General features: G+C 46.8%; 2 protein-coding genes across 2 annotated transcripts; one reads left to right on the top strand and one right to left on the bottom strand.

Annotated features, from left to right (window-relative positions):
• The first annotated feature begins 12,554 nt into the window (after nt 1-12,554).
• LOC119317003 (26S proteasome non-ATPase regulatory subunit 6-like) lies at nt 12,555-15,761 on the top strand. Its single transcript, XM_037591389.1, has 8 exons — nt 12,555-12,720; nt 12,810-12,924; nt 14,083-14,173; nt 14,275-14,420; nt 14,509-14,728; nt 14,798-14,906; nt 15,012-15,180; nt 15,343-15,761. Exons 1-8 carry the CDS (start codon nt 12,555-12,557, stop codon nt 15,515-15,517), a joined length of 1,191 nt encoding a protein of 396 aa, XP_037447286.1. The 3' UTR covers nt 15,518-15,761.
• A 110-nt stretch (nt 15,762-15,871) lies between these two features.
• On the bottom strand, nt 15,872-18,025 carry LOC119317004 (protein HHL1, chloroplastic-like). The gene is made up of 6 exons (XM_037591390.1): nt 17,699-18,025; nt 17,472-17,609; nt 17,274-17,360; nt 17,086-17,133; nt 16,321-16,537; nt 15,872-16,221 (listed from the first exon to the last, which is right to left on the bottom strand). Exons 1-6 carry the CDS (start codon nt 17,963-17,965, stop codon nt 16,208-16,210), a joined length of 771 nt encoding a protein of 256 aa, XP_037447287.1. The 5' UTR covers nt 17,966-18,025; the 3' UTR covers nt 15,872-16,207.
• Nucleotides 18,026-18,805: the final 780 nt, after the last annotated feature.

Raw genomic sequence — 18,805 nt, 5'->3', positions numbered from 1 at the left:
TACTCACTGTTCATCCCATTGATCGGCTTCAGTTAGCAGCAGTAGCGAAGGAATAGCTCTATCAGGTTCAGTTAACAGACATCGATCGATCGCTCGGGTTCAGTAACGCGTAGCCTGCAGTGCAATCGCTCGGGTTCAGTTAGAGCCCAACGCCTCGCTCGGGTTCAGTTAGAGTCAACGCCTCGCACACACGCGCGTATGTGTACGAGAGAAACGCGCATCGCTCGGCCCCCGACCTCCCATCGTAACCGGTGATAGATCGTGAATGTCGCCTAGAGGGGGGGTGAATAGGCATTTTAAAATAATTACGGTTTAGGCTTGAACAAATGCGGAATAAACCTAGCGGTCAATTTGCCAAGCACAAAACCTAAAACAACTAGGCTCACCTATGTGCACCAACAACTTATGCTAAGAAAGATAAGCAACTATGTGATAGCAAGATATATGACAAGAAACAATATGGCTATCACAAAGTAAAGTGCATAAGTAAAGGGCTCGGGTAAGAGATAACCGAGGCACGAGGAGACGACGATGTATCCCGAAGTTCACACCCTTGCGGATGCTAATCTCCGTTTGGAGCGGTGTGGAGGCACAATGCTCCCCAAGAAGCCACTAGGGCCACCGTAATCTCCTCACGCTCTCGCACAATGCAAGATGTCGTGATTCCACTAAGGGACCCTTGAGGGCGGTCACCAAACCCGTACAAATGGCAACCCTTGGGGGCGGTCACCGAACCCGTACACTTTGGCAACCCTTGGGGGCGGTCACCGATACCCGTCAAATTGCTCGGGGCGATCTCCACAACCTAATTGGAGACCCCGACGCTTGCCCGGATCTTTGCACCACGATGATTGAGCTCCGAACACCAACAACCGTCTAGGGCGCCCAAGCACCCAAGAGGAACAAGCTCAAGGGTACCAAGCACCCAAGAGTAATAAGCTTCTCAACTTGTAACTTCCACGTATCACGTGGAGAACTCAAACCGATGCACCAAATGCAATGGCAAGGGCACACGGAGTGCCCAAGTCCTTCTCTCTCAAATCCCACCGAAGCAACTAATGCTAGGGAGGAAAATTAGAGGAAGAACAAGAAAGAGAACACCAAGAACTCCAAGATCTAGATCCAAGGGGTTCCCCTCACATAGAGGAGAAAGTGATTGGTGGAAATGTGGATCTAGATCTCCTCTCTCTTTTCCCTCAAAAACTAGCAAGAATCCATGGAGGGATTGAGAGTTAGCAAGATCGAAGAAGGTCAACAATGGGGAAGAACACGAGCTCAAAGGATAAGGTTCAATGGGGAAGAAGACCCCCTTTTATAGGAGGGGGAAAATCCAACCGTTATGTGCTCAGCCCGCACACGAGCGGTACTACCGCTCAGGCGGAAGAAACAGGGAACAGAAGCAACAAAACATGAACCTTGGGGCGGTAGTACCGTAGGAGACAGCGGTACTACCGCTGGGTTAAGCAGTACTACCGCTCCCTTCGGCGGTACTACCGCGCAGAACGAAGGGTAAAGAGAAAGAGGGAACCGGGCGGTACTACCGCGGATGAAGGGAAGTACTGCCGCTAAGGAGCGGTACTGCCGCACTAGTGCCGCAGCGAGGTACCGCACAATCCGACACAGAAAAAGACCCCTCGAATCGATGCGGTAGGGACCTGGTAAGCCAGCGGTAGTACTGCTGCGGAGTCACCGCCGGTACTACCACTGCGGAGCGGTACTGCCGCTTGTGACCCCTCAGCGGTACTACCGCTGGGTACCACGGTACTACCGCTGGGACCCTGACAAAACCAGACTCAAGAAAACAAGAACTGCCATAACTTCTGCATATGAGCTCCGAATTGAGCAAACTCAAGCTTGTTGGAAACAAGACGACGAACCGAGACCTCCAACCGAGAAGAACCGGCAAAACCTCCAACATCGAAAACATCATAGAAGAAGCATGCGAACTCCATTTTCGATGAACTCAAGCTTGTCATCAAGATGACCATAAGATCTAAGATTCACAAAGAGAACCAAACAAGAACCAAGAAAGATGATGCAAGGATGCAATGGTTTGAGCTCTCAACGAACGATACGATCAAGCTACTCATCGAGAGCCCCCCTTGATAGTATGGCAATCGATCCTATAACCCGGTCTCCCAGCTACCATCATGAGACCGGTAAAACAGAAAACCTATCAAGGGCAAGCCTTTGCCTTGCACATGGTCCACTTGAGCTAGATGATGACGATCTTGACTCCCTCAAGTTGGACCACCTTTCTTGATTGTGTTGACTCGATGAAGACTAGTGGATTGCTCCCCCATACTCCACTATGGGTGAGCCACTCTTCCGCACATCTTCACATGTCCATTGTCAACACAATGGACGGCAAGCTTCAAGCATTTGATCTCTTCGTGATGCTCCACTTGAACTTGCACACCGCAACCTTTCTTGATTGTGTTGACTCGATGAAGACTAGTTGATTGCTCCCCCATACTCCACTATGGGTGAGCCACTCTTTCGCACATCTTCACAAGTCCATTGTCACCACAAAGGACGACAAGCTTCAAGCATTTGATCTCTTCGTGATGCTCCACTTGAACTTTGCACACCGCAACCTAACCCCACAAAGAACCCTCACGAAGACCATGGGTTAGTACACAAAGCGTAATTGACAATGCTTACCATACCATGGGATCACTTGATCCCTCTCGGTACATCTTCTATGCTTTGTGGGTTGATCAACTTGATTCACTCTTTGGCTTAGTCTTGATCAACCTCTCACAAGACCAATCTTTAGGTAATTCCTTGAATAGCACCTTGGTAGACATAAACTCTCCTTGAAACCAACACATGTACTCCAAGAAAAGCCTATGGACAAAACCTTCAAATATAACTCAAGGCAACCATTAGTCCATGGAGATTGTCATCAATTACCAAAACAAAACATGGGGGCACCGCATTTTCTTTCAACAGGGAACTCCTTGAAATTTTCCTCCCCCTCGCTTCTACCATAGTTTTTTCCGTCATGGACGGCCCAAAGAATGTCATGCAGCTGCGTCTCCGGCCCGCCCAGGACGAAAAGCCCATTTTATGTCATGATTTTTTGTCATAAAAGTAGAAGCCCACCACATCTATGATGATACCGGGTTTTGTCACAATTATCGTCATAGAAGTGTCATATGTATGACAGAAAAAAAATTGTTCGGCCCAAAATGTCACGGATGTGTCTAACTCTTCATTGTATTTCTGGTTAGTGCAGCCGAAGATAATGTCATCCACATATATTTGGCACACAAACAGTTCACCATCATATGTCTTCGTGAAGAGAGTGGGATCCAGGGAACCAGGTTTGAAGCCTTTGCTCTTTAGGAAGTCTTTGAGTGTGTCATACCAAGCTCGAGGGGCTTGTTTAAGGCCATACAGTGCCTTGTTGAGTTTGTAGACCATGTCAGGATGTTTTGGATCTTCAAAGCCAGGCAGTTGTGCAACATACACTTCTTCTTCAATCTTGCCATTGAGAAAAGCGTTCTTCACATCCATTTGATACAGAAGAATGTTATGATGATTTGCATAGGCTAGCAGTATGCGTATAGCTTCAAGCCTAGCCACAGGAGCAAATGTTTCATCGAAGTCAATTCCTTCAACTTGAGTGTATCCTTGAGCAACGAGACGAGCTTTGTTTCTGACAACTTGACCATGCTCATCTTGCTTGTTGCGATATATCCATTTAGTGCCTATTATATTGTGCTTACGAGGATCAGGACGCTTAACTAGTTCCCATACATTATTCAACTCAAACTGTTGAAGCTCTTCTTGCATAGCTTGAATCCATTCAGGTTCCATGAAGGCTTCATCAACTTTCTTGGGTTCAGATATTGAGACAAATGTGAAGTGCCCACAGAAATTTGCTAGCTGTGTTGCCCTTGAACGAGTGAGTGGACCTGGTGCATTGATGCTATCAATTATTCTCTCAATTTGTACTTCATTTGCAACACGAGGATGAACAGGACGAAGATTTTTCTATTGCTGATCATTGTCATTGTTAGAAGGATTGTCGTCAGGCTGAGCATTGTCTTCAGGTTGATCTGGTGCAGAGATGATGAGTTCCTCTTCAGGCTGAGCTTCAGACGGTATGATTTCTCCAGTTCCCATGAGTTTGATGGTTTCACTGGATGGAGCTTCATCTAGCACATTTGGCAGGTGCTCTCTTGCGAGCCGTTAGTCTCAACGAACCGCACATCCACAGTTTCAACCACTTTATAGTAAAAGAGGTTAAAGACTCTGTAGGAGTGCGAATCCTTTCCATATCCAAGCATAAAACCTTCATGTGCTTTCGGTGCAAATTTTGAAGTGTGATGTGGATCCTTGATCTAGCACCTGGCACCAAATACTCTGAAGTAACTGACATTTGGCTTCTTGCCAGTAAGGAGCTCAGAGGATGTTTTGTTCAAAAGCTTGTGAAGATAAACACGGTTGATGATATGGCATGCAGTATCAATGGATTCAGGCCAGAACTTTCTTGGAGTCATGTATTCATCGAGCATCGTCCGGGCCATCTCAATAAGTGTTCCGTTCTTGCGTTCCACGACGCCATTCTGCTGCGGCGTGTACGGAGCTGAGAATTCATGAGTGATGCCCAAAGTATCAAGATAAGTGTCGAGGCCAGTGTTCTTGAATTCAGTGCCATTGTCACTTCTGATGTGCTTGATCTTGACACCATAGTTGTTCATGGCTCGATTGGCGAAGCGTCTAAAGACATCCTGCACTTCAGTCTTGTAGAGCATTATATGAACCCAAGTATATCTTGAATAATCATCAACAATGACAAAGCCATAGAGACAGGTAGTAGTAGTAAGAGTTGAGTAGTGAGTGGGACCGAAGAGGTCCATGTGGAGCAGTTCAAAGGGTTGAGTCATTGTCATGATTGTCTTCGAGGGATGCTTGGCCCTCGTCATCTTTCCTGCTTCACAGGCACCGCATAAGTGATCCTTCTTGAACTTGACGCCCTCGATGCCTATGACATGCTTCTTCTTTGCAAGAGTGTGCAAGTTCCTCATGCCAGCATGCCCTAGCCTCTGATGCCAGAGCCAGCATTTTGAAACTTTTGCTAGAAGACATACGGAAAGCTGTGGTCCTGCTGAGAAATCTACCACGTATAAATCATCTTTCCGATACCCTTCAAAGACTAGAGACTTGTCAAATTCCATTAGAACAAGGCAACGATATTTTCCAAATATCACAATCATGTTTAAATCGCAAAGCATTGAGACAGACATTAAGTTGAAACCAAGGGATTCAGCAAGCATTACTTTATCCATGTGTTGATCCCTCGAGATTGCAACTCTACCTAGACCTAATACCTTGCTTTTACCAGTATCAGCAAATGTGATGTGACTCTTGTTAGATGGACGTAAAGTTGAGTCCATGAGAAGACTTCGCTTGCCAGTCATGTGATTAGTACACCCACTATCAATAATCCATTCTGAAGTAGTTGGTGTCATACCCTACAGTGCAGTTAGGGGATAGGCTTCACGAAGAGAATTGTGAAGCATAAACATTTGACGAGCAAGTGGATTATGAAAGCTTAGATCGAGGTTAGGACTGATAGGGCAAGTAGCAAGTGACTCAGGAACAAAATACATAATAAGACCATTTGGGCATTTGATCTTGCGCCCTACAAGATGTTTAAGGTCCCCAGCAATAGCTTCAGACGAATTTGATTTTCGGCTGGAGACCCTTCCCTGCAAAAGAGAGTTAAGCTTTCTTAGCCACCCACATCTTCAAGGGTGGCTTCGAAGCAATGAGTCTAAGTGCAGCATTTGAGAACTTTGGCTTTGGAGCCCTAGCAAAAAGTCTTGCAGGTGGACAATAGTACTCATAAGAATAAGCAGAGTAGTTCTTGGTCTTATGAACATGGCGGTTTGATGAAACACGCTCATATTCATATTCATAGGCTTGTGTATGGTTTCCCTGCAAAACATTTGCATTAGTGCGACTCAGGTGAGTCCTTTGTCTGTATGAAGCCTTTGAACCATATGAAGCATGTGGTCTGGGGTTTGTCTTCTTCACTTGTGGTGTCATGACGGCATTCACAGGAAGATTCTCCAACAACTTTTTCGGCACCCAGACTTTCTTCATAGGTGGCCCATTCCTGCAGTTAGTACCAATATACCTGGCAAACACTTCACCATTTTGATTCTTAAACAGTTTATAGTTTGCATCAAAGGATTCATCAATAACAATGGGATTAGCACAAGTGAAGCCAGACAGGGTGGATGGATCCACTGAAGGTTCCTTTGTAGCAACCCATGTGGTTTTGGGGTACTGCTCAGGTTTCCAGTAAGAGACATCAGCATTCATTTTCCTTTCGAACCCTAGACCCTCTTTCCTAGGGTTTCAGTTCAGGATCTGCCTTTTGAGGACATCACATAGTGTCTGATGCCCTTTGAGACTTTTGTACATACCTGTTTCAAGCAATGTCTTCAACCTAACATTTTCATCAGCAATAGCAGTGGTATCCTCAGCAGAGGGGCTAGTTACCACATCAATAGTTGAAGATATTGCAATAGTAGTAGCAGTAGAACATCCAGCAACAGAAGTAACATTGTCACGCTCAATGCATTTAAGACATGGTGGTTCAAATCCTTCCTGAGCAGAACTGATCTATTTGGCGCGAAGTGACTCATTTTCCTTTTGAAGATCTTCATGAGCCGCTCTCAATTTCTCAAGGTCTTGCTTCCTCTGAAGATAATCATAGGAAAGCTTTTCATGAGTTGTTGAGAGCGTTTCATGACGACTTTCAAGTTCCTCATACTTAACATGAAGATTTTTTATGTCTTCAATTAAGGACTGAGATCGAGTCATTTCAGCGTCTAACAGGTCATCACTTTTGTCTAACAGTTTTTGAATATGTTCCATAGCTTTCTGTTGTTCAGTTGCAATTTTAGCAAGTGTTTTGTAGCTGGGTTTGGAACCACAATCAGAGTCATCTTCACTGGATGTTTGATAGTGAGTAGTGCGTGTGTTTACCTTGGCTCCGCGTGCCATGAAGCAGTAGGTGGGAGCGGAGTAGTCCTTGTCATTTGCATCAGCATCGGTGATGAAGTCATTGTCTTCAGTGTTGAAGATGGACTTGGCAACGTATGCTGTAGCCAGACTTGCAATGCCAGAATTGGACTCCTCCTCAGACTCCACCTCCGCCTCCTCAGAAGTGGACTCCTCCTCTGAATCCATTTCCTTGCCAACAAACGCACGAGCCTTGCCAGATGAGCTCTTCTTGTGTGATGAAGACTTTGAGGAAGACTTGGAAGAAGACTTTGAGTATTTCTTCTTCTTCTTCTTCTTGTCGTCAGAATCATACTCCTTGCTCTCTTCTTCTTGTTGTTCTCATTGTCCCACTGCGGACACTCAGAGATGTAGTGGCCAGGTTTCTTGCACTTGTGGCATGTTCTCTTCTTGTAGTCATGAGTAGAAGTTTCATCATTCCTTGAGCTTGATCGTGAAGACTTTCTGAAGCCTTTCTTCTTGGTGAATTTTTGGAACTTCTTCACAAGCATAGCAATCTCCTTTCAAATGTCTTCAGGATCATCAGAACTGATGTCAGATTCTTCTTCAGATGAGGAGACAGCTTTTGCCTTCAAGGCACGAGCTCGCCCATAATTGGGACCGTAGATATCTCTTTTCTCAGAAAGCTGAAACTCATGTGTGTTGAGCCTTTCAAGTATGTCAGACGGATCGAGTGTCTTGAAGTCAGGACGTTCTTGAATCATCAGGGCTAGGGTGTCAAACGAGCTGTCAAGTGATCTCAAGAGTGTCTTGACGACTTCATGCTTGGTGAGCTCAGTAGCGCCAAGGGCTTGAAGTTCATTTGTGATGTCAGTGAGTCGATCAAACGTGAGTTGAACATTCTCATTGTCGTTTCTCTTGAAGCGGTTGAAGAGGTTGCGGAGGACACTGATTCTTTGATCTCTCTGGGTTGAGACGCCTTCGTTGACCTTGAAGAGCCAGTCCCAGACTAGCTTAGATGTTTCCAAAGAACTCACACGGTCATACTGTCCTTTAGTCAGATGACCACAGATGATGTTCTTGGCAGTGGAGTCCAGTTGAACGAACTTCTTGACATCAGCAGCGGTGACACCTTCACTCGCCTTGGGAACGCCATTCTTGACGACATACCATAGGTCGACATCAAAGGCTTCAAGATGCATGCGCATCTTATTCTTCCAGTAGGGATATTCAGTTCCATCGAAGACTGGGCACGCAGCGGAGACTTTGATTATCCCTGCAGTCGACATAGCTAAAACTCTAGGTGGTTAAACCGAATCACACAGAACAAGGGAGTACCTTGCTCTGATACCAACTGAAAGTGCTAGTGATCGACTAGAGGGGGGTGAATAGGCGATTTTTATGAAAGTCTTCAAAACATGGAAGTTTCAAAGACAAACGATAGAAATAAACCTATTACCATGCAGCAGAAGGTAGACTACACTAAGCAAGCCATAGTCAAATATTCAATGAAGTGAAAGCACAATGACTAATAGCAGCTAGGCAGTATAGATCAGGTAGGAAGATAGTATGAAGCCAGTCAGAACAAGCAGTCACTCAGTGAAGACAAAAGATAATGCAATCATACAATGACTTCACCAGTGCCAACAGTAAATAAAGGGGTGGGAAGGATAAAACCAGTGACTCGTTGAAGACAATGATTTGTTGGACCAGTTCCAATTGTTGTGACAACTGTACGTCTGGTTAGGGAGGCTGAGATTCAACTCAGAAGACCGTGTCTTCACCTTATTCCCCTTAAGCTAAGGACACCCAGTCCTCGCCCAATCACTCTGGTAAGTCTTCAAGGCAGACTTCCAAACCTTCACAGACTTCGTTCACCGGCGATCCACAATGACTCTTGGATGCTCAAAACGTGACGCCTAACCGGCTGGAGGATTCACAGTCCTCAAGTGTAATAAGTCTTCAGATCACACAGACAGGAAGACTTAAGTGATGCCTAACACTCTTTGGCTCTGGGTGTTTAGGGCTTTATCCTTGCAAGGTATTCTCTCTCAAGGGCTTCGAGGTGGGTTGCTCTCAAACGACAAAAGCCGTACACTAACTCTGAGCAGCCAACCATTTATGGTTGTAGGGGGTGGGCTATTTATAGCCACTAGGCAACCCGACCTGATTTGTCCGAAATGACCCTGGGTCACTAAGGAACTGACACGTGTTCCAACGGTCAGATTTCAAACACACACGACAACTTTGTTTGGACTACAAGCAAAGCTAACTTATCCAACTCTGAATAAGATTTGCTCTCATAGTCTTCACTCGAAGACATAGGATTTTGGTTAAGCATCACTTCAGTCATTCTGACTGGTTCTCTTGGACCCCACTTAACAGTACGGTGGTTTCTATGACTCAACAAAGAAGAAAAAGAACGACGAAACAACTAAGTCTTCGCGCTCCATAGTCTTCACGCGATGTCTTCTCTTGTCATAGTCTTCAATGTGAATGTCTTCACATACCACCTTTGACTTCAATGTCTTCATACATTTTTAGGGATCATCTTTGGTAGGAAAACCGAATCAATGAGGGACTTCTACCTGTGTTATCCTACAATTCTCACAAACACATTAGTCCCTCAACCAGGTTTGTCGTCAGTACTCCAAAACCAACTAGGGGTGGCACTAGATGCATTTACAGGATTACAGTCACATCCTAGACAACACTACCGACCGGAATAATTCGCGGGGGAAGCCACGGTTGCGAAGATAGCCAGAAGTTCGGGTTCGTACACAGGGAAGTTCATGCTCGTTACCCTGGAAGTTCAGGTTGTGATCAGAATATTATTCGGATCCCGTGATCAGAATAGTGTTTATGTATATACTACAACATAGATATGCAAAACTATCAAGACTAAGCTCATGATAAATTAAGTTCAATTAATTAAATTACTAATGAACTCCCACTTAAATAAACATCCCTCAAGTTCATCTAAGTGATACATGATCCAAATTAACCAACCCATGTCCGATCATGGCGTGAGATGGGGTAGTCATCAATGGCGAACATCTCTATGTTGATCATATCTACTATATGACTCACGACTGAACTTGGAAGACAATATGACTAAGAAATGTTGGACTCAAGATCCATCATGCGAGTGTTGTCCCGCTATTGAGTCAATTGACCACATCATTCTTCGTTGCAGAGCTGCTTAGTAAATTTGGCATGAAATTGGTAATAGTCAAAGGGCAGCGACAACAAACAGAATGATTTTGTGTAGGAAGTCAGTGTCTCTACCGATCTCTTAGCTTGGCATGTCATATTTTCTTATTGCGCTTCTAAGCTTTGGCATGCGCAGAATAGACAGGTATTCAATGCTCATACAAAGCCTGCTGCTATCCTCTCCCAAGAGATTGCTAAACTACCAATGCCTTGGACTTGCAAAACAGTTAGAGAAGAGGAAAAAGCTTCAATGCTCCACTTGGCCAACCAATTTGCCGTCTAATATTTGCTCTTTTTTCTGCTTCCTCTTGTTGCTTTCTTTCTCTCTGGTTTGCTGTTTCATTGCTCTGTGTTTGGTAATGGCCGTTTCGTTGTCGCATTTACTTTGTGTGGTACTTGTTTTTTAGCTGCGCTCTCCTATCCCTTTTCGGAGCCCATGTAACTGTTGGCCCCATCGGCCGTTTGAATATAGGGAAACACTTAAATTCATCCGAATGATTTCTGGAAGAAATCAGCCTGGTCGTATGCGCGCCGCACGTCCATGGCCCACCCACGTTGATGCATCTCGCGCTCGGTCAACAAGCCAGCCCTAGCCTCACATGCCGCATCTCTTTTCGTTTGCTGGACCGCACCCTTCCTTCCTTACTTATCCTCCCACGACCCACGGGCGACCCTGATGAGTCTCGCCGGATTTTTTTTCTCCGCCACATCCGGCGAGAGGCATTGGAGGCTCGCGGCGGCCCCTCTCCTATTGCAGCCACCACACCGTCGATGCTCGCAACATGCCTCATCTCTGCTTCGCAGCACCATACAAGCAAAGCCACTCATCCTCACAGGAGCGGGCGCCGGTTTCCAACCCTGCTGGTCTATGCAGCAGCGCCACCGCTGCGGCCGGCCAGCCCCTGTACTACATTCCGGTGCGAGCCTCCAATGGTGCAGCATTCTGATTCCTAGAAGCCAGTCGGGGATGCAACGGAGCGCCGGGGTAAATGAAGCTTCATCATGGATGAAATGGAGCGCCACCGAAGTGGCCGGGACTGCAATGGAGCTTCGCGGAGCGTCCACGGTGCTGCGTTGAAGCGCCGCCGAGCTCGCCGGGACTGCAATGGAGCTTTGCAGAGCGTCGCCCGTGCTGCGTTGAAGCGCCGCTGAGGTTGCCGGGAATGCAATGGAGCTTCGCGGAGCGCCGCCGGTGCTGCGTTGAAGCACCGCCGAGGTGGCGGGGACTGCAATGGAGCTTCGAGGAGCGTCGACGGTGCTGCATTGAAGCGTCGTTGAGGTCGCCGGGGCTGCAATGGAGCTTCGCGGAGCATCACCGATGCTGCGTTGAAGCGCCGTCGAGGTCGCCGTAAATGCAATGGAGCTTTGCGGAGCGTCGCCGGTGCTGCGTTGAAGCACCGCCGAGCTCGCCGGGGATACAATGGAGCTTCGCAGGGTGTCGCCCGTGCTGCGTTGAAGCGCCGCCGAGGTCGCCGGGGCTACAATGGAGCTTCGCAGGGTGTCGCCCGTGCTGCGTTGAAGCGCCGCCAAGGTCGCCGGGGCTACAATGGAGCTTCGCAGAGTGTCGCTGGTGCTGCGTTGAAGCGTTGTCGGGGTTGCCGGGGCTGCAATGGAGCGCCGCCGGGGTCACCGGGGCTGCAATGGAGCTTCGCTGGGCTGTCGGCAGTGCTGGGTTGAAGCATTTTGCCGTGCTCAGTGTCGCCATGGAGCAGCACCCAGTGGCTCCCGGTGTTGTGATGCGACAGTCGCCGGTGGCTCTTGGAGCTGCAGCTCGCCGGCGACACCAGTGCTGCGAGGTCACTGACACAAGTGCCACTGTGGGTGCATCAGTTCTCAGAGTCGCCGCTGGTTTCTCTACAGAGAAGGCGTGGTGTGGATGGGAGTCAAGAGAAGAACAGAAGAACAGACAAGGGATGTGTTGCGGCGATCAACGACCACCAGCGCGCCAGATCGGACGACTAATTAGGCAGATGATTTTTCTATAGGAAATCATCCGCCTGATTCCTAGCAGCCGCCTTGAATACAAGGCAGAGATCGCTGCCTTTCAGCTACATTTTTTTTTGACTAAAAACTTGGAGGCCGGCTAAAAGAATGTAGCTTTTTTTAAGGTTAATGGGCCGGGCTAAAAAGAATCTAGCTAATGGGCCACATCCCAGAATCTATCCCTTTCGCCTATAACGACAAGCCCAAGCCCAACCCCTGCAAAAAGGACAAGCCCAACCCCTAACGCCGTGCGATCCAAGCGAACCAAGCGAACCCCACTAACCCACGGCCTGTGAGAAACTCCCGACGCCGTGCGATCCAAGCGAACCAACCGGACGGAAGTGCCCCCAACCCAAACGAGCGGCGACGAGATGGACGGCGGCGGCGGTGGCGGCGGAAGCACAAGCGGCGACGATGGGAAGCAGGAGAAGCACCTGGTGCTTGCCCACAAGCTCTTCCTGCTCTCCCACCCCGACGTCGACGACCTCTCCAAGGTCGACCTCCGCTCCGACGTCCTCTCGGCCGTCAAATCCGATGGTACCGCACCGCACCGTCCCGCCCCCCTCGCCGCTCATCCAGTGTGCCAGCTAAACTGATCTGTCTTTTGCCGTGGGGTTGATTGCCAGACATGGCGCCACTGTTCGAGTCGCTGGCCGCCGCGGGCGTGCTGGAGCCGGATGCCGTGCTGCTCTCCGAGATGCGCGCCAGGATCGACGAGGAGATCCGCAAGCTCGATGAGAAGTGAGTGGGTTTGTCCTCTCGTTCTGCTTACTTTCTTTTGTAGAGCCCAGCCTAGTGCTACGGGTTCTAGACGTGGTCAAAAGTAGACGATAGATCTTGTCAGTAAATTGCTTTGCGATGGCCATGTATGAATTAGCACTCCGTGTTTTGGACGCAGGAAGTGAGTCTTATAGCAGACTGCTTATAATGTTTACCCTCCTCCAAAGGCCACGAAGCAAATGGGAGTATTCCCTAATTTTGTATGAGAACTGTGCCTGTTTGTGTTCTGTATTTCTGTCAGAACTGTGTCCATTATCAGTATTAGGAAACTAGTTCTTTCAGAATGCAAAATTGAGCATTGAGAAGAGTAATTTGAGTATTAAGGAAGGGTATAATCTTTTTTTTTTTGCGAACATGCAAAAGCTATGATTGTCAATATATTAGAAGAGAATTTACAGAGTTTTGTCACCCATGGGGACTTGTACAACGGCAGGGGGCTTTCTATCTAGGGCTGCCGGGAAGACAATCCTAAGAGGATTAGTACAAGGCTATCTCCCTATGCTAAGCAAACCCTTTCGCTCCGGCTTTGATTCAGAGCTCACCTTCAGCTTTGATCTTGCAAATCAGCTGGGCTGCCGAGCTAAGGTGATGCATGGAATACTCTGGTGCTCCGCTCCAGCCAAAGCATCCATATGATGAGCAGAACCGCGCTGTCGAATCCTTTGCGGGGAAGCTTGGGAACACCGTGGTGCGCGTCGGGCCACCAGTCAGGCAGGGCACAATGGTTCGGCGCCTTGTGTGCAAGCCCTCTCTGTGTGAAGTACTGACCACCAGACCTCGAGAGGGTAGAACCTTACAACTCTGGGGAAAAATAATTGTGAAATCGCTTGGGATTTAGGCTGAATAGTCATTGTTAAGGAGTAAGTGGAGTTTCTATGGAATACGATGTTCTGGATGAGATGGATGAAGGAAATAATTTGTTATTTGTTATCTTGAATTGTACACAGGGTATTCCTGAAGCGAATCATGAAAAACACGTTGGTTTCAGTGGAATTATGCTGGTTTCTTATTATCCATGATGCTCTTCCCAGTTATTCTGTATCTAATGTTTCCACTGGTGTAAAGTTTGATAAGTACCAATTTGGTTCCTTTAAACTAAACTTTATTTTGTGTATGAAGAATTGCTGATGCTGAAGAGAATTTGGGCGAGAGTGAAGTGCGTGAAGCCCATCTTGCCAAGTCCTTGTACTTTGTAAAGGTTGGCGAGAAGGTATGAACTTGTTTACTTGTAAAATATAATATCTGAGGCCTGGTTAACAAAGTACAAGTTCTAAATATAGCTGTTTACATTATCTGAAATCAATGTTGTAGGAAAAAGCACTGGAACAACTTAAAGTTACTGAAGGAAAAACTGTAGCCATTGGCCAGAAGATGGATCTTGTGTTCTACACTTTGCAAATTGGCCTTTTCTACATGGATTTTGATCTCATCTCAAAATCCATTGATAAGGCAAAGAAGTAAGCCCTTGATCCATCTGTAGAGTTCCATTCTGCTATTTGGAACACCAGAGTGATGGTATTTGACCACTTACTCTACTGATTTTAGGTTGTTTGAGGAGGGAGGTGACTGGGAGAGAAAGAACAGATTGAAAGTGTACGAAGGCTTATACTGCATGGCAACCAGAAACTTCAAGAAAGCTACCAGCCTGTTTTTGGACTCCATCTCAACTTTCACAACCTATGAGTTGTTTCCATATGACACTTTCATCTTCTATACAGTCCTCACAAGTATCATCTCATTGGATCGTGTATCTCTAAAACAAAAGGTATTTCAACATGGCTCCGTCTGTTATGTTTTCTTGTCATAGTTATCTCTAACAAAAGGAACTTTCCAGGTGGTGGATGCACCAGAAATCCTTGCAGTGATTAGCAAAGTACCACACCTCTCAGAGTTTCTCAACTCTCTGTACAATTGCCAGTACAAGTCATTTTTTGTTGCATTCTGTAAGTCTAGATATATATTCCAGTTCAGTCTTGTGATTATTGTTTTTTAGCTGCAACGTATTTGTATGTGCTTGTATTAATACCTGGTCAAATAATTATTTTCAGCTGGCTTGACGGAACAGATCAAGTTAGACCGTTATCTTCAACCTCATTTCCGCTACTACATGAGGGAAGTGCGCACTGTTGTCTACTCACAGTTTTTGGAGTCATACAAGAGTGTGACGATGGAAGCTATGGCTTCTGCATTTGGTGTGACTGTTGATTTCATAGACCAGTAAGTGATGTGAAACAACCGCCTAATTTTATGTCCATTCCTATCCACCTTACATACATCCCGTTTTCGTTTCTGCTGTTGTATTGATATTTTTTGTCTTTCATTTGTTGTAGGGAAGTTTCTGCTGTCGTATTCATATGTTTTGTCTTTCATTTGTTGTAGGGAACTTTCTCGCTTTATTGCAGCTGGGAAGCTTCACTGCAAGATTGACAAGGTCGCTGGTGTTCTGGAGACAAACCGGCCTGATGAGAGGAATGCTTTCTACCAGTCGACCATCAAGCAAGGGGACTTCTTGCTAAACCGCATCCAGAAGCTATCCCGAGTCATTGATCTGTAAAAGTTGCTGTTCTTGTTGGGGAGCTCTGGCCCAGCAAAGGTTGTGCCCGGTTGTTGGACCTATTCCAGCTAGCCTCCTAGAGTATATGACCAGTGCCTGGCTTTGTTGAGCGTGCGGAGGAGGAAGTCTTGTATGAATTACTATGAACTCATATCCCAGAAGATCAGGCTGAAGGATCTTTCTTCTGTGATGAACCTGTTTATTCATTCCAAGCCTTATCATCTGTGCTTTAGTTGTGAATTTATTTGCTTGGCATATTTGACATATACTCCCTCCGTCCCAAAATAAGTGTCGTACAAAGTTGGCACTTATTTTTGGACGGAGGAAGTACTATATAGCAATGATTTCCATGTGTTGTCACATAATACATTTCCAACTGAATTCAGATACCACCTCATATAAGGTGATACCCATCCATGCGCGCTATACAACAACTGTTAACTCTTGCAAAGATTGAAATTCAATATACAGCTGTGATCTTTGCCGTTCTGTAAGTACATCAATTGGCTCATTTATAAGATTTCGCGGGGCTGCCTAACATCATATATATTCTGTGAGAAATGAACAAAGTTTGTTGTTACCCACAGGGAGGTTACACATTGTGTGCTGCAAAACTCAAAAGCCTCAGGTGTGCTACAGAGCAGCTCTGGGAAAAGTACAGCCGGCGGTCCACTGGATCCACGCTTCCAATCAGCTCTCGGGCTCTGCAGGGATAAAAGAAATTTTGTGTGTGATGATTTGATTATAAAGTGGGGAACGAGTAGTTGGGGTGAGATTTAACATGTGTTATTGTCTCTACTTACTGAACCCTTGCTTGGGCTTCTGCTGCTTCCCTTTCCTCTTGCTTCCTCGTCTCTTGGAGCGGGGCCTCTCGTCTTCTGCTTTTGCTTCTGCTTCGGCCTCTGCTGCGCTGGCAGATCCTGTTATCTGCGCAAAGGATTCTTTGGCACCGGAGGTTACCTCACCAAAGAAGTCCCTCACCTTGTCAACGACACTTTTGAGCTCTTCTTTCTTTGGGAGCTGAGATGAAGAAGAAAAATGATGTTCTTGCTGTTAGTGCACAACACATTAATTTCCTACCATCCTGATGAAGAAGAAATATGTTCTTTCATTGGGAGCTGAGCTCTTCTGCAATAGAGATTTTCGACATTCATTTTTGTTTTGAGATTCACTATGTACTCATAGTTCATGATAGTTTAGATAGCAAAGAGGAGCAACAGAGTTCGTTTTTTTTTAAGTAAAACATGGCGAGTGTTGGCTTATGACAAATCTCCCAAGGTGGTGGGGTTCTATATCTGGTGTGTCGTTTCATATCACATATTTATACCCTACCAATGGATGTTCATGACCAAAAAAAATGGCGCATGCCAGTTAATGTGCAAAGCTTGGGCAATCTAATTTTCCTGGTTTGCTCATGGTCTGCCCGCACGCATGCATTTGGAATAGAGATGTATCAGAATTTGCCAAAAAAGTATACAAATGGGTTGGCAAAATCAAAGCAAGTGCAAAAATGCAAGGGCTTACCTAATTTGTGCGATGAGTAGAAGAGCATTAGAGAGAAAACGTACCTCGAGCACGTTGCTTGTCGCCAGTGCAGACCTCAGGTTCCCCTTCTCCTGCTCAGCCAGACGACAACAAGTATATAAACCGCAACCTCCATTTTGATCCTTGAATGAAAGGCTAGTACGTACGTACTACCAGAGCATATCATTATCGAAACGACGCGCCCTTCCGCAGCCGAGGATGAGAGAATTACCACGATCTTGTAGCCGTACCGGAACTCGGTTTCGCCCTTGAGCACGCGGAACTGCTCCTTCGCCAAGTCGATTATGTCGTCCTCGTCCTTCACACACCACGCACACACACAAAACGCTCAGCTTCTACACGGCGCGAGCGGCTAGCTAGATTCCTAGTGCATGCGGAAAGAAAACAGCATATGATGGATGGTTTATACTTTGTAAATGACGGTGGCGAGGTTCCGGGCGAGGGTGTCCTTGTAGATGTACTTGCCGAGGAAGTTGTCCTTGGCGGCGAGCATGATCTTGGCGGTGGTGCCGCCGGTGACGATGTTGAGCGGGTACCAGAAGTACACCTGCATGCGGGGAACACGGGTGGCTTTCTTGACTCACCAACAAGGAAGTAATAATATACGTACATACATACGATCGAGGAAGAATATACATTGGCGGTGCGGATGAAGATGACGAAGCGGGGGTTGCCGTCGTCCTCGATCTTGGGGAGCTGCGGCATGCGCCGCTGCTGCTGGGACTGCCGGTCCGACCAGCCCCTGCCCCCGCGGGCCTCCACCACCAGCGCGCGCCTCGCTGGCCTCGCGGCGGTCCGTGCCAGCTGCAGCCTCCGCGGCAGGAAGGAGCCCGCGCTGGCCTCCCCGGGCGTCAGGTGCCGGAGCCGCGCCGGCCTCAGCGATACCCCTCCCACCACCTCCATGGATGCCTGTGTTTCGTTTTCTGTGATTGTCCGTCCTCCGTCGAGGGGGAGAAGCAGTGGAGGGGAGACGAGGGAAAGATAGCTAGCTTATCTGGTTGGATGAAGCCGGACGCTGGACAAGTGCTTACTGACATGTGGGCCGCTCCGGTCTACGGTGTCAGTGAGAGTTTTTTTTTGCGAAATAACTCTTTATTACTCAAAAATTAGGAAGTACAATCTCGTAAAGCAACATTAAGGACTTCCACTGGGCCGGACCCTAGCCAAACCATAGTTCGGCCATTAGCCCTACCAAAGTTTGCCATGGAATGACTAGCACTATTGCCACTACGACGTATATGAGTAATAGAAGAGTTACGTTCCTCCATACTTTGCTTGATCTATCTGATAATAAAAAAATATTTTGATAGATTTGTTTCACTACTCTTCACCATAGCCACCGCCTCCAAACAGTCTGATTCAACGTTAATGGATAAATTACTCCACTGCAAAGCCAATGAAATCCCTTCCCGCAGCGCAAGAATTTCTGTTTCCAAAACATCCTCACTTCCTCCCAGAAATCTGCATGAGCTGAAAATAATAACGCCAAGGTGATCCTGAAGAAGCATACCCGTCCCCGCAATTCCATTGAGGACCGAACCATCCGTATTAAGCTTAACACGCCCAAGGACCAGAGGGATCCAGAATGTTTTAGGCACAAGTACATTATCATTGCATGTGTGCTGCACCAATGGGTAACAGGGGTTGGCCACCATCTTTCCTTTCACAAAATCTGCATTCGGATCCATGTTGAGTGAAGTTAGTGAATCAAGATAACTTGATAAAAATCTGACTGAAACATCA

This window comes from Triticum dicoccoides, chromosome 6A, assembly GCF_002162155.2.
Source record: "Triticum dicoccoides isolate Atlit2015 ecotype Zavitan chromosome 6A, WEW_v2.0, whole genome shotgun sequence".
Lineage (NCBI taxonomy): Eukaryota > Viridiplantae > Streptophyta > Magnoliopsida > Poales > Poaceae > Triticum > Triticum dicoccoides.
This window is presented reverse-complemented; position numbering and strand designations above follow the sequence as displayed.

Excerpts from the sequence above, each read along its gene's own strand:
- LOC119317003 (XM_037591389.1), top strand. The coding sequence starts at position 12,555 with ATGGACGGCGGCGGCGGTGGCGGCGGAAGCACAAGCGGCGACGATGGG. Across the intron at positions 12,721-12,809 it reads CTCGGCCGTCAAATCCGATG|ACATGGCGCCACTGTTCGAG; the intron begins GTACCGCACCGC and ends GTTGATTGCCAG. Across the intron at positions 14,729-14,797 it reads GTGTATCTCTAAAACAAAAG|GTGGTGGATGCACCAGAAAT; the intron begins GTATTTCAACAT and ends GGAACTTTCCAG.
- LOC119317004 (XM_037591390.1), bottom strand. The coding sequence starts at position 17,965 with ATGGAGGTGGTGGGAGGGGTATCGCTGAGGCCGGCGCGGCTCCGGCAC. Across the intron at positions 17,361-17,471 it reads TCGCCACCGTCATTTACAAA|GACGAGGACGACATAATCGA; the intron begins GTATAAACCATC and ends TGGTGTGTGAAG. Across the intron at positions 16,538-17,085 it reads CGACAAGCAACGTGCTCGAG|CTCCCAAAGAAAGAAGAGCT; the intron begins GTACGTTTTCTC and ends TCTTCATCTCAG.